Consider the following 13953-nt stretch of genomic DNA (forward strand, 5'->3'; position numbering starts at 1 on the left):
TGTGTATTTTGTGATGTTTGTTTCTACATTTTTATGTTCATAGTCAAACCATAAAACAAAATTAAAGAAGTTCTAATAAAAATTATTGCTAAATTTTGATCATGTAAGGCGGGTCTTTAATCCCTTCATCACTCAAACTCAATGGGAAGAGGTAAAACGAAAGTAGTAAATAACTACGATCCAAAAAAATTAATGTTCTGTAACAAGAACTGCCTGAAATGTTGTTGATCATATTTATATCCGTTCCCATTAGTTATTATGTATTCTAAAAATGTCTGTTCTCAAATACTTGTCATTTTATAATAGGTGAAATTTTCATTTTATTTAAAATTATACTTTTAGCATTAATTATTCTATGTTAAGAGGCATATACATATATAAAGATTAAAAAATAAAGCATAGGTTAGTGAAATCATTTTTTTAATTAATACTCATATTCTTAATGAGTGTGTAAAATGCTATATCGGCAAATAAGTGGAAATAGAAGGTGTAGTAATTACTTGGTAATACTATTTTCACTCCGGCCTAAAATTATTGATGTTTTAGGCTTTGCCCATAAAATTAAGAAATTCACTCCGATAAATTATGAGGACATTTGATAAAATGCCCTTAATTTTTTTTCTTAAGGTTGACAATATAATTATTGTGAAGATTAAGAATGTGCGAAGGGGATATTATTTCGGACAAAATTATATACATGATAAGTGGTCTTCTTATATGATTTTGAGTCATGACTCATGTTAGTTTTTTTGAAGTTGAGTTGGGTTCAAAATTCATTTCTTTATATGGTAATTTTGAGCCCCCATATTAAATTGTCCACGCTTCAGATATTCAGTTCTAGGTGTGAGTTGAGATGTTAAAGAGTCATATTAGTTTGTTTGTTTTTTTCAAAAAAAAAAAGGGAATGAATGAATATTTTTTTAATATAATCTTGGATAATCTTTTACTCATAAACTAATATTTGAGATTGAACTAAACCCAAAATTCATTTTACAAAGATTACTCCTGGGCTGCCTAGCTAGTTCTTATGACAATTCTTTGTTAGCCGTGTGAGAAGAAAATTATGATTCAATGCAAACAGGCCTGTAACACTAATGTGATCCAATATGTTAACTAATATGAAACGGAGGAAGTAAAAGTAGGGTTTGTCAAAAGACTTGGATCTTGGAAAGATGGATGAGATAGGCCCAAAACAAGATTATCTTCTTACAGGTCCATATTAAAATGAGCAATCTTAGAGGCCCAATGATTAACTATATAAAAAAGATAGCAACTTTCATATATAGCAAATAAAAAATTTATATTTGTATGCTATAGCAAAGTTTGCATAATTGCGCTCCATAGCAAACATAGAAACTGTATAATTCGCTATACATATACAGTTGAAACAAATTGTATAAAATGAAGTGTATAAAACAAAAAAGAGAAAGACACTTGGGCAGAGAACTGTATAAAAATGAAGTGTATAAAATGAATTGTATTATTATAAGTGTATAGAACGATTATATACAATTTGAATTTGTATAAAATGAGAAAGAGAGAAAGGCAAAAGAAACTGGGCAGGGGAATATTTTTATTGTATAATTATAAGTGTATAAGACGAAAATATATGTACTTGCATGTGTATATACAATTTTCTCACGCTTTATACAAACAGAAACGCAATTTATACATTTCGCTTCTGTTTGTATAAGTGAGAAAGGCGAGGGTGGCGAGCGAGATTTGGGAGAGTGGCGAGCGAGGTATTTGGGAGAGAGGCGCCTGACAATTTTTTGAAAACGTTTGCTATGGAGCACAATTAAATCAAACCCTAGCTACTCCATTTATTTTAGGTTATTAGTTTGCTATTATATACAATTTTCCCTAAAAACGAAGAAGAAAAAATGGATCTCGGCAGAAGAGAAATCTACTTAGATTGGAACTATAATACGAAATTTTATTTTGTTTCATTTTTACAAATTTTGAAAAACTTAGATTCATTTTAACTATGGCATGTGACGTTTTCTCTATAGAATAATTTTTAACAACTATTTCAATTATTTTGTTCCTATTGCTATTGCAATAAATATAAGTTGTTCAACTAATATTTTAGACTACATTGCCAGACAAACAAGGTCCTGGACTCAGCCAAAATAATATTTTTCTCATTGAATTGTGATTTACTTTATTTGTTTAATTTTGGCCAGATAAGGAGTAGTTTTATATAACTAGAAATTAATGAGGAAAGTGATTTTAGGGTTAATTAAATCTCCACCGGCCATATCAAATGTGGTCGTGCATACAAACCAATCAATTACTGAATTAAATAATAAAATTTCCTGGAACCCACTTCCAATAATCTTGCATTATCTGATTAAAAAAAAAATTAAGAGCCTTGACAAACATTGTCCCATGTTCTTCACAGTTTGTCATGCACCTTAAATTCTTAATTTCAGCAAAATAAAATGATATTTTCAAATTTTTTTAAATTGTAAAAATGACAAAAAAAATGTACTACTTTTTTTTTTTTTTGGTAAAAAGCTTTTTAAAAAAAACATTTCTCGCTATTGCACCTTTTTTCCCCCCAATTGCATCTTAATTTAGGAAAAATTAAGATTTTCTGGATCTTTGACAGATTGGATCCAATAATCATCACTATGACTATCCATGTTGTAGTTTGTATTTTTGAAAATAATATTAGAATAATACAACATCAAGTATTTCTTTATTTTGGGAGTAATACTTATTTGTTCTAGTTGTTGTCCAATTATGTTATACCTATCCTTTAAGAAGCTAGTCATGTTTGAAATTTTTTTCTATAATTGGACAACAACAATGTTTGACGAGATCCAAATATATAATCCTCAATCAAGTGTTAATTGTTGTATTAAAAAAAATAATCAAGTATTAATTGAATAAATATATATATATATTCAAGTTGATAACATGATGAGGACTTGTTTAGTGTCTGTTGAACACTTAAAAGTGAAGGCATAACATTAATTGTACCAATATACTAATGCAATATACAGCAGGACATATCTTCGACAGATTGTGAAATCTCCTCTATGAATATGGTAAGTCAACAACAACTTTTTTTCCGGTAGAGTGAGAAGAAATTTAGGGATATGATCAAATGGGTAGCTCAATCGAATTTGGATGGGTTAAAATGAGTTCGGTATTTACTTGGTTAAATATTATTTAGGTTGGATTTATTTGGATGTGCAATTTGAACTTTTAAGTTGTATTTTCCTTTCAGAAAATCATCAAAACTCTCTCGATCTTATACAATTCAAAATGAGCAAATCGCGATTCATAAGGTATCGAAATATCAAAGATAGCTTATTAATAAATCATATATTTCCATGTTCCTTTTTTATAAATTAAAAAAATGAGTATTTGCAGTTACAAGCTATTAAAAACTTTTAAATATACATAATTTTAGAAAGATTCAACAAGTTAGTTATATATATATACATATGATCTTTTTTTGGAGAAATTTAAATTTAATTAAGAATTTGTGCATTTTTTATTTTTATTTTTTTAAAAAAAAGAAAACGTTCATTTCAAATCAAAATTTGAAACTGAATATTCGATATCCTAAGATTAGATGCTTATTATAAGTTCTCCATGATTATTCATTTAATTTGAATTTCATTTTGTATGTTGAAATAAATATTTTCGAATAATAAATGTATTTGTATTAAGTGGTGCATTAGAAAGTCCATTCTGGGTACGATAGATCACCTATGATGTGAAAGCGTATATTTAATTTTTTAAACAACATTGGTTTTGCCATATTTAGTAATTATTCGGAATTCGTCAAATAACATTTTGTCAATAATCTTCCAAAATATTTAATAGTACAGACAGGAACAAAACAAATGAAATGAATTAGTTTATTATTATTTCGTTTCCGTCTTTACTTTATTTATAACACTCATTTTGCTATAAAAATGTGCTGTAGTTAAAATGAAATGTCGTTGTCATGCTTGAAATTTGAAATAATTAATAATTTGATTGGTTGTTTGTCATAAAGTAGGAGTATTATCAGAATCTAATTATTAGATATTGTTTTCTCCTGAAAACAACGATGATGTTAACCCAAACAGGGAAATTCACGTTGTTGAAATATGAGTCAGATGATATTGATGGTTATATTTTATGGGAGTCTATTAAAATCTTTTAAGTATATATTTGAATATAATTTTTCTCATTTTTTAAAATAAAATTATACATTAAAAATTACTATAAATTATGATAATTAATTTAAAATGTTTAAGAAACATGAAAATTGTTGTTAAAGAGTAATTTGTTTGTCTTACCAAATTTAAAAATCACATATTCCTTTTATTTCTAGTTAGTTGTCTACTTAAAAATGATACAAATACTAAGATAATAATAATTGACATAGTAAAGTTATAATTTTATCCTTATTAATTATGATTTAAAAAAAATGAATTAAAATATACTCTAGTAATTTTCAAGAAATTTAAATATAGTTATAACAACAGAATTTTTTTTTTATCCTTTCTTAATTTGTCAGAATGGACAAGTAAATAGAAATAGCTAAAAGAGGAAATATAACTAAGTAAATAGTGACAAGGGAATATAAATTAGTGCAAAAGAAAATATAAAATATATTAAAATACTTTTTGATTTTATTCTTTTAATAAGTTATACTAAATATATAAAACTAAGACATGTAAATTAAAAACGGATATGATTTAGGATCTGTTTGAATTGACTTTTGACTTATGAGTTATGACTTATAAGCCAAAAGCCACAAGTTAGGAAATTATGACTTTTAGCTTATTTTTATTTTTTGACTTTAAAATAAGTGCTTGTATGCATTTTTTAACTTCTCTCAAACACTTCAAAATTGTTTAAAAGTTATTTTGACTTAAAAATACATAAAACAAGTCAATCTAAACTGGCACCTAGGATTTCTAACTTATGATTTTTAGCTTATTTTTATTATTTTATCTATAAAATAAATGTTTATACACACTTTTTCACTTTATCAAAACACTTAAAAACTACTTTAAAACCTCTAAAATAAATCAATTCAAACGGACACTATTTACGTCTTTAACCTTTGAAAGCTGGTCAGGTGTCACCAACAGACCCTTTATGCCATGTCGCAATCTATTGGTGTCACGACAAGACCCTTTACTATTTATCCATCTTAAAATTAAAATGCTCTCACATATTTTTTTGATAAACAAATAAATATACTCTGTACAATTCTGAATTCAAATTCATTTAGGAATTCTAATTAATTAAATTTTCTACTTTCCTTTTCTCTAGATTGTTAATATCATATACTGTGAAATTTTGCAACCATATGCATATCACTGTCAATGAACTTATGATAGACTCCATAAAGGAAAACAGAGAAAAAAAGAAAGAAAATGATACCCAACCTTTTTGAAAAGTTCATTTACTTTCTTTATGTTAGTGTAACATAACAAAGTCAAAGAACAAAGTCATTTCTGTGTAAGAATAGTCAATACCAACCAACTTGGGTTGTGATTGAGTGTTTTTAATTAGAGTTTTTGAATTTATTGAGTTTTTTTAATATAAAAGTTCCTTTGTAATTAGGAAGCATATACCTTTCGATCTTGGGCGTTCAAGTGCCGATTCCAAGATAATTAATATCGAAATATCAAATTAAACTTTCCCCCATTTTTAAGGAATAAATTATAGATATATGAATGCTTTAATTTAACAGTTCCAAGGCAAGTTGGTGATGAAGATCTTCAAAAGATCCTTCCCAAGGTTCTCTTGTCTCTGTCTCCATGAAAACCTCAGTTCATTATACCAACTTGCACTTAAACTAGATATTTATGGAGTTCCTTTAAAGATACTTCGGCCGGCCACTTGAATACATTATCTATCAAATAAAATTGTGTTTTCCTAACATGTTAGTATCAGAGATGGAGCTAGGATTTTTAATAAGAGAGTTCAAAATCTGTACAAATAGATAGCCGAAAGGGGTTCGGCATCTACAATATATACATATAAACTTATTTTAATCATGTATAAATAATATAACTTTTCGCCCAAGGGGGTGTATGAAGGTAGCTCCGCCCCTGGTTAGTACTATAAGGCCGTTTGGTTGGCAACAAGTTATCTCAGGATAAATTATCTTGAGATTAATTATATTTGGATAACTTATCTCACTATGTATATGAGATAACTTCTCTTTACTATGATATAGATGGTGGCATAAATTATCCCAAATATGACAATAAAATTTTATCTCACGTATTTTAATTCCAAAATAATTTATTCTTGTCTTAAACAATCTAAACTATATATTTTCTTTCCGCGGTAATGATAGGGAAGAAAGTGCAATGACCGAAGTGGAGCCAAATTCGAAATTATTCACATCATTACGTAAGATGGCTTAAAATTGAAAACATTTATTTTTAAATTTCCAAAATGGCATCCGAAAGAAAGATGTTAGATGCTTCAGTCCTAGAGAGTTTCCACATGTGCCTACCAATTACTTGTATTAAGTATTATTTTAAAGTTGTTGAAAGTATATATTCCATCGAAAAAAAAATAACGTACGTTTAATGAAAGTACTCGAAACAAGTAAGTGGAGAGAACACAATAATTGCGGGATATTTCGCTTTTTGTTCTCTTTGCATAGCAGATAAGATCAGAACATAGGGTCTACACATCTCATTTTGTGGATTAATCAATATTGTGGGGGTCATCATGAGGTGCTATATCATTTTGCAAATTCTTTTTATATTAATATGACGAAAATATATAGTGATCAAAAGTAGGGTGTTAAAAAATAAAATCAAATATAAATAACTCGTTAAATTTGCTTAGAATTTTATGTGTTTGAATTAAGATAATTTGAATTGGGTTTAATCTCTCAACCCATTCAAGTCTACTTCAGTTTAATAGAATTTTCAATTTAGTCCAATTTAATTTATAATTCAACATGTTTTAAAACTCTTTACTAAGATATGTTATTTATTTAACATATTTTAGTATTTATCTATCTCAACTCGTTTTTCGGCTCATTTAAACTCAACACATTTGATCCCAGACTAAATTTAGGTAGGTCAAAACCAATCCAATTTCAATTTCAACCCATTTTAATATCTTCAATTTCAATCTAATCCGTCATTAACACTCCTAATCAAAAAAAAAAAAATGTGACAAAATAAATTTGGATCCCATTTTACTTTTTCTGCACGTGCTGCAATTCGGAGTGGCTCCTCTTGTTTGACAAGTCATGGAATGCCACATTTTCCACTGGCTGATTTTCTTTTCTTCCTTTTGTTCTCCTTTAGGAGACTGCTACAAACCATGCGCGTTTTTACTTTTACTTCTTATTGTACATATCTGGGATTTATTACTAATAATTTATGTTTTTTTTTACTATACCTAGAATTTACCTTTAAAACTTTGCTAACACATTTTTATCAATTATCACACAGTGTTTCGGAGGTGATCATCCTCTAATTTATCCACCTTGCTCTAATATATGATATCCCGTCTTCTTGAGATATTGATTCAAGATATTTGAAATTTTCTCTTTTGGATATGACTTGTATAACAAACTTTACTTCTACCTAGCACCATCTCATATATTACATTACTGAACTTGCGTTTTAAATACTTTGCTTAAAGTACTAAATCTCTTAACTTTGAAGACTCCTTTGCAATTTGAATATATAACATTTATCTTGACTTCAAAAAGATTCAAGTTGATCTTCATTACTAGTATAAAATAAAATAAAAAGTCTAAAATAAGACGAAAACAAGAAGCCCTATTTTGACGAAAAGGATGTAATTATACCATGGGAAAACAAGAAAAAATGGTAAACATCCCCTCGGACCTTTAATCAACTACAGTATAGAAGACTTGGATTGCTTTATAATATAAATTTTCTTAAAAAAAGAAAAACTATACCTGATGCTGGCAAAGACTTTGACAAAGACCCCTTTCATGATTATTTTACACAAACAAAAAAAAAATACAAAAAGAAGGGAAGGCTTGGATTTCTTAACATCCATGTTTGGTTAAATACTCTAAAACTATGTTTGGCAATACTTTACCTTAATTAAGCATGATTAACATTTCAAAAGTATTTTAGAGAGTTTTTAATTATTTCACTTTAATTTGGCTTTTTAGAAATTTGGTCAAACTACTAAAAGTCATATTATAATGCTATTTATTTTAATTAATCCAATTATTTATTATCCTTTTTTATTCTTTACTTGTCTTATAATTCCACAATTAATTACTCTATAATCAATTTTTCTTTTTCAAAGTTGATGACCGAAATTCAAAAGAAAAAGAGTGAAGCAAAGTGAAAATGATAATATCAGGGAGTCGACCGATCAGTCGCATATCTTCCTATCTTACTTTTCGATGCGATATTTCCCCATTCACTTTTAATTGTCAATTTTGACGTATCAAGAAAAGATAAAAAATAAATTCATATTTTATCCTTATCGTTAATTATTTATTCTTTAAATTATTTTTCAAAGCCTAATTATATAAATCAATTAATAAGGATAGTACAGTAAAATAGTCAAGTCAATCATTATTTATTCTTAATTTATATGATAAAATCTAAATATGACATATAAAAGTAAACATAGAAAATAATTTGTTAGTTAATTATAACCAAACATATTTTTCTCAAAGTTGATGAGGGAAATTCAAAAGAAAAAGAGTGGAGTAAAAAGTGAAAATGATAAGAGGGAGTAGATCGATCAGTTGCATATCTTTTTTATCTTATAATCCAATGAGATACTACATATGTGCTTTGTAATTGAAGGAAGTTTAATTATTAATGCTTGTAAGTTGATGTATTTAATTAGTCACGTTTGGTTCTATCATCAACATTATAATTAAATGGGAAAAGGGTCTGATATACCCCTCAACTTTGTTATTCAGAGCTGATATACCCCTTGTTATGAAAGTGACTCATATATACCCCTACTTGTAAACAAATGGCTCACATATACCCTTTTCTTCTAACGGAAATCAAAAAATAATAATTTTAATCTAAATTTTTATTATTTTTTTCTAAAAAATATAATCCCATATGAGTAAATTTAATCCTCGCCAAACATATTTTTTTTGACTTTTTTTTATTTCAGTGATTAATTTATAATTATTATTTTGATAATCATATTTATTTATGTTTCACTAATATTCTTGTAAAACTTATTGTAGATGAGCAAATTTTTTCTTCGAATACGAAATTAAATTACAATACACACAAAAAAAATAGTTTAAATTTTTTTTCTTTAAACTAAGGAATGAAAGAAAAAAAACAAAATAAGAATAAGAAACTCAAATAATTATAATAAAAGAAGTCAAAAAATAATTTATGTATGAAAAAAATTAAAATATACCTTGAAACTTTGATAGAAGAATCATATATACCCCTAAATAATTTTTTTTAAAAAAATTAGAAGTAATAAATATAAATTTAAAACTAATTTTTTAACTTTCGTTAAATGAAGATCGAAGAGTATATGTGAGTCATTTTGTAACGGCAGGGGTATATGTGAGCCGTTTGTATAACGGTAAGTGCATATATGAGCCATTTTTATAACGAGAGATATATCAGCTCCAAATAACAAAATTTAGGGGTATATCAGCCCTTTTTCCCTAATTAAATTACTTTCCGTTGGAACAACTGTGATGTTAACAGGAGAAGGACGATTCACGAGGTTGTATTAATTAATTCGAATATGATGACATGGCTTGCCCCAATTGGAATGCTTCGTATGAACCCACTACCCACTATATACACTAATCCCTTTCTTTTCTCATTATGCTTAAATTGATTACTAATATAATGTTTTTATGTTTAAACTAATTGATTCGAATTTTTTCTATATTTTCTTAAAGTCATTATCAGCTGTTTTTTTTTTCTTCTATATCCTCTTTACTTTATCAAAAAACCCTTTATGCCAGGAAGCGTTACCAATAAACCGACCCCATAAAGTCGAACATTTAACACTGATAAAATAGTAGCTCCCTTCGTCTACTTTTATTCGTAATATTACGTTTTTGAAAGTCAATTTAATTAATTTTTAAAGTTAAGTTAGATTATATTAATTTAATATTTTAAATAAAAATATTTAGATATTCAAAAATTATATGAAAATACTATAAATTACAGTTTTTTGCATATCAAATAATGTAAAAATACATCTTAAAATGTTATTTAAAATTTGACTTTTAAAATAGAAATCAGGACAAATAATAGTGAACTGAGAGAGTACCTTCTTTGTGTACTTATATGACCAATTGACCATTTTTGTACTTGAATCATCTTTATAATTACGTTATATATTCTATTAAAATCAACATGAAAGTATATAAATATTTTTGTTATAGTAGGAGGTTGTAAGTATTGACAAAGCTAGAAATTTTATTATATATATATATATTTTTCTAAAAAATTATTTTCGACCCATATATGCAATATTAATTTTTATATACACAGTATAATTTTTCAATTAAGTATTTGAGCTATCACCCTTCTGTCAGTATGTAACTAATCCACTGTTTGTAAATTGTAGTACTAGTAAAACAACACAGTTTTAATTGAAGAAAATTATTGACATTGCTGTTACGTTACGCGCATAAAAGAGTCAGATTCAGATTGGTCTCAAAATTGAAGCGCTACATAAAATGTATTTTTCCTATAAAACTAGAGTTAGAAGGTCAAAAAGATAATACTAACGAGGCAACACAGATTAGAGTGAAGTAAATTGGAATCTGATGATAAAACGAAGAAGTTTCCATCATCTAAACTTTTAACATGTGCTTATTCTTATATTTATATATTATAACTCCTATTATTTTAATAACTAGTATTCCTATCATAGAGAGTGTGAACACAATAATTGAGGAACACTAATTTCCACCTGTTTTTGTATTTTCTTTTTGTTTCTTCAGTTTTTTGGCAGTCAACTCAATCACTCAAGCAGCTATAAAGACACAAGAATTCCTACACTTGACCATCTGACACCATCTAAAGCATTTTGCCTCTCTAACTAATTAGGTAAAGACCTAATTAACTTTTCTCATTCATAAATCTTCTCCAAATACAAATCTAATTTAGATTTGAATTTTGCAGCAGGATCTAATTATTCTTGGATACAAACTGATCAATCACTAAGAAGACGACGAATCTATTTTAATAAATTCCAACCGATAATGGATACATGGTGGTCTGAAATGGTATGTGAACTCTTGTATACTGCCTTGTTGTAAAGAGTACTATTAATTGTATTTGATTTTATGTACCGAAAGTTATTAACAATATATTTTTTTTGGCATTTAATCAAATATTACAGGAGACTAGCAATATGAATGATCACAACTTTGTTAATCAGAGCCAGACGATGACACAATTTAATGAATTTCCTTTCAATTCTAAGCCCTTTTCTACTTTTTCCCCTCCTCCTCCTCCTCCCTCCAATGTAATTTCTAATTACAGCTACTCCAATTCAATGTCAACCAAAAATCAATTCGAAAATTTGAACACCTTTAAAGTCGTTAAGCGTGAGGTTCCATCTGGAACTACAATAAACTTCTCTTCTTCCGTTAATTCTATGGAGGATTCTGATTTTGGTGATATCGAGGCCGCCATGGGATTTGGTGCTGCTATTACGACTACTACTGATCAGAAGAAAAGTTACAATAGAACAAGTGTTCAGGCACAAGATCACGTTCTAGCTGAAAGAAAGCGAAGAGAACGCTTAACTAAGCGTTTTATAGCTTTATCTACCCTCATTCCAAACCTCAAGAAGGTAATTTTTTCAGATTCCTGCTTAAATTAATTGAATAATTAATGGAGTTTTTCGAATTCCCAAATTCAACTTCAAGGTAAATTCTGGAAAGCTATATCAATTCTACGTGCAGTGCAATGTTGGAGTCAAAATACATCATGTCCAAAATTATATAGTTACATTAGAATTACTTTTGTACTAAAATGTATAGTCCTAATTATGTATGATTAACCATACTCTTAACAGTTGGACAAAGCAACAGTACTGGGAGATGCTATCCAATATATAAAAGAGCTGGAAGAACAAGTAAAAACCCTTGAGGAAAAAAACAAGAAATGTAGTGAGGAACCGGTGATTCCACCAGCAAAGAGACCTCGATTGGTCTCCAGTTGTGCCGATTCATCGTCGTCCGACGAAATATCAAGTGTTAGTACAGTCTGCACAGATCGATCATTGCCAGATATTGAAGTTAGAGCTTCAGATGGAAATATTTTGATAAGGATTTATTGCAAAAAACAAAATGGGATGATGAAGGAAATATTCAATGAAGTGGAAAAACTTCATCTTTCTATCATTAGTTGCAGTGTTATGCCTTTTGGCTACAACACTTCCCACGTGACCATTATTGCTCAGGTAATAATTCAAAATTAAACTTGGAAAATCCTAACTATACCATTAATTGCTTAATTATATTTTTTTAATAATATTTTGTCCGTTTAATTCAACAGATGGATCATAAATTAACAAGCAATACACCAAATCATGTTGCAAATAGAATCCGAGCGGCGATGGTGAAAGAAGAAGCCAACTCCTTTACAGCATAGCGATGAAGATTATATAATTAGAAGTTAATTAAGGTCTTTAATTTGTTTAGAATATAATTAAGTGTAAGTTGTGCAGATCTGTTTTTGCGGATCGGATGAACATCACCTGGAGGTGGGGTCATAATGACTTGGTTTAGGGTTAATGGTTTCCATAATTGGATGCTTTAATTTGCTTTTTTGTGGGTTAAAAAATTGAACCCCGTTTTGCAATTAGCTCACGTGCTAAAAATTGAGACTTGGCTCTTGTCTTTTTGACAAGTTATGGAATTCCACTAAGTGGTCTTGTTTTCCTTAAATTTGTCTTTTGGGGCTAAAAATGACTAACTAGTGTGTTTGTACTACTTTATTTATCATTTATGTGCACTCTTTGTCTCCACCGATTAATGTAATAATAAGGACATGTGCAGTGGATTTTTTGCGAAAAATATGAGTGTGTATTTTTTTAACAATGTTGTTTTATGTGACAAAACTAATTTGACTCAAAGTTTATTAAAAAAGTTGTAATCTTGATATAATTTTTATATGGCTATTTCTAAGATATTTGAAAATTTAATTTATAACCGTACAAAATGCATATGTCTGTTTGACCAACAAATCAGGTTATTCTACCACCATTTTGACCTGTCTTTCTCCTTCTTGACCACCACATTGTTCTTCTGGGCATCCATTCATTCATGTAAAGACTACCAGAAAGAAAAGAAAAAAAAAAGTAAATTAGAGATCAATAATTGATGTACTATTATAAAAGTATTATACCTGCTTCCGTATGAGAATTTGACATAAGTGAGCTAATTTTGTAACGGCAAAGTCTAAGGGCTCGCTTGGCCATAAATTTCTCAAATAATATTTGAGAAAAAACTTGCAAATAGTGTTTATATGTATATTTTGGTATTATTTGAGAAGTAATTTATTGGGCCAAATCTCATTATTTGGGATCTTTTAAAAATTAATTTTTATCCCAAACTTTTATTTTTTAAAAAAACATCCTCTATAATTGTTGCTTACATTGTATTTACATAATTTTTTACGTTAATTCCAAAGTAGTGATGAAATATTAGGTAAATGTTAAATGATAATATGGTTATGGATGAAAATGATGAACAATCGGCTCAAGATAACAAAGTCATGCGTTTTGTCTATTTCATTATGTATGAAATGATGCTTGTTGCACTTACTCTAAATTACCATATTACTCTAGTGTCATAGATACTATTTGTTATTGTTGTAACAAAGATTGACTTGTAATACAAACTTATGGTTACTTTTGATATTTTTAAAACTTATGGGTATAAATTATATTTTTTTTAAAAGGTGAAACGTATTTTTCAAATATTATGGCCAAACACATTGTAAAATT

General features: G+C 28.1%; 1 protein-coding gene across 1 annotated transcript; it reads left to right on the forward strand.

Annotated features, from left to right (window-relative positions):
* Window positions 1-11000: 11000 nt before the first annotated feature.
* LOC107010735 (transcription factor bHLH18-like) lies at window positions 11001-12863 on the forward strand. The gene is made up of 4 exons (XM_015210022.2): window positions 11001-11221; window positions 11338-11793; window positions 12019-12405; window positions 12501-12863. The coding sequence occupies exons 1-4, from the start codon at window positions 11198-11200 to the stop codon at window positions 12594-12596; spliced, it is 963 nt and encodes a 320-aa protein (XP_015065508.1). The 5' UTR covers window positions 11001-11197; the 3' UTR covers window positions 12597-12863.
* Window positions 12864-13953: the final 1090 nt, after the last annotated feature.

Source organism: Solanum pennellii, chromosome 2 (genome assembly GCF_001406875.1).
Source record: "Solanum pennellii chromosome 2, SPENNV200".
Classification (NCBI taxonomy): domain Eukaryota; kingdom Viridiplantae; phylum Streptophyta; class Magnoliopsida; order Solanales; family Solanaceae; genus Solanum; species Solanum pennellii.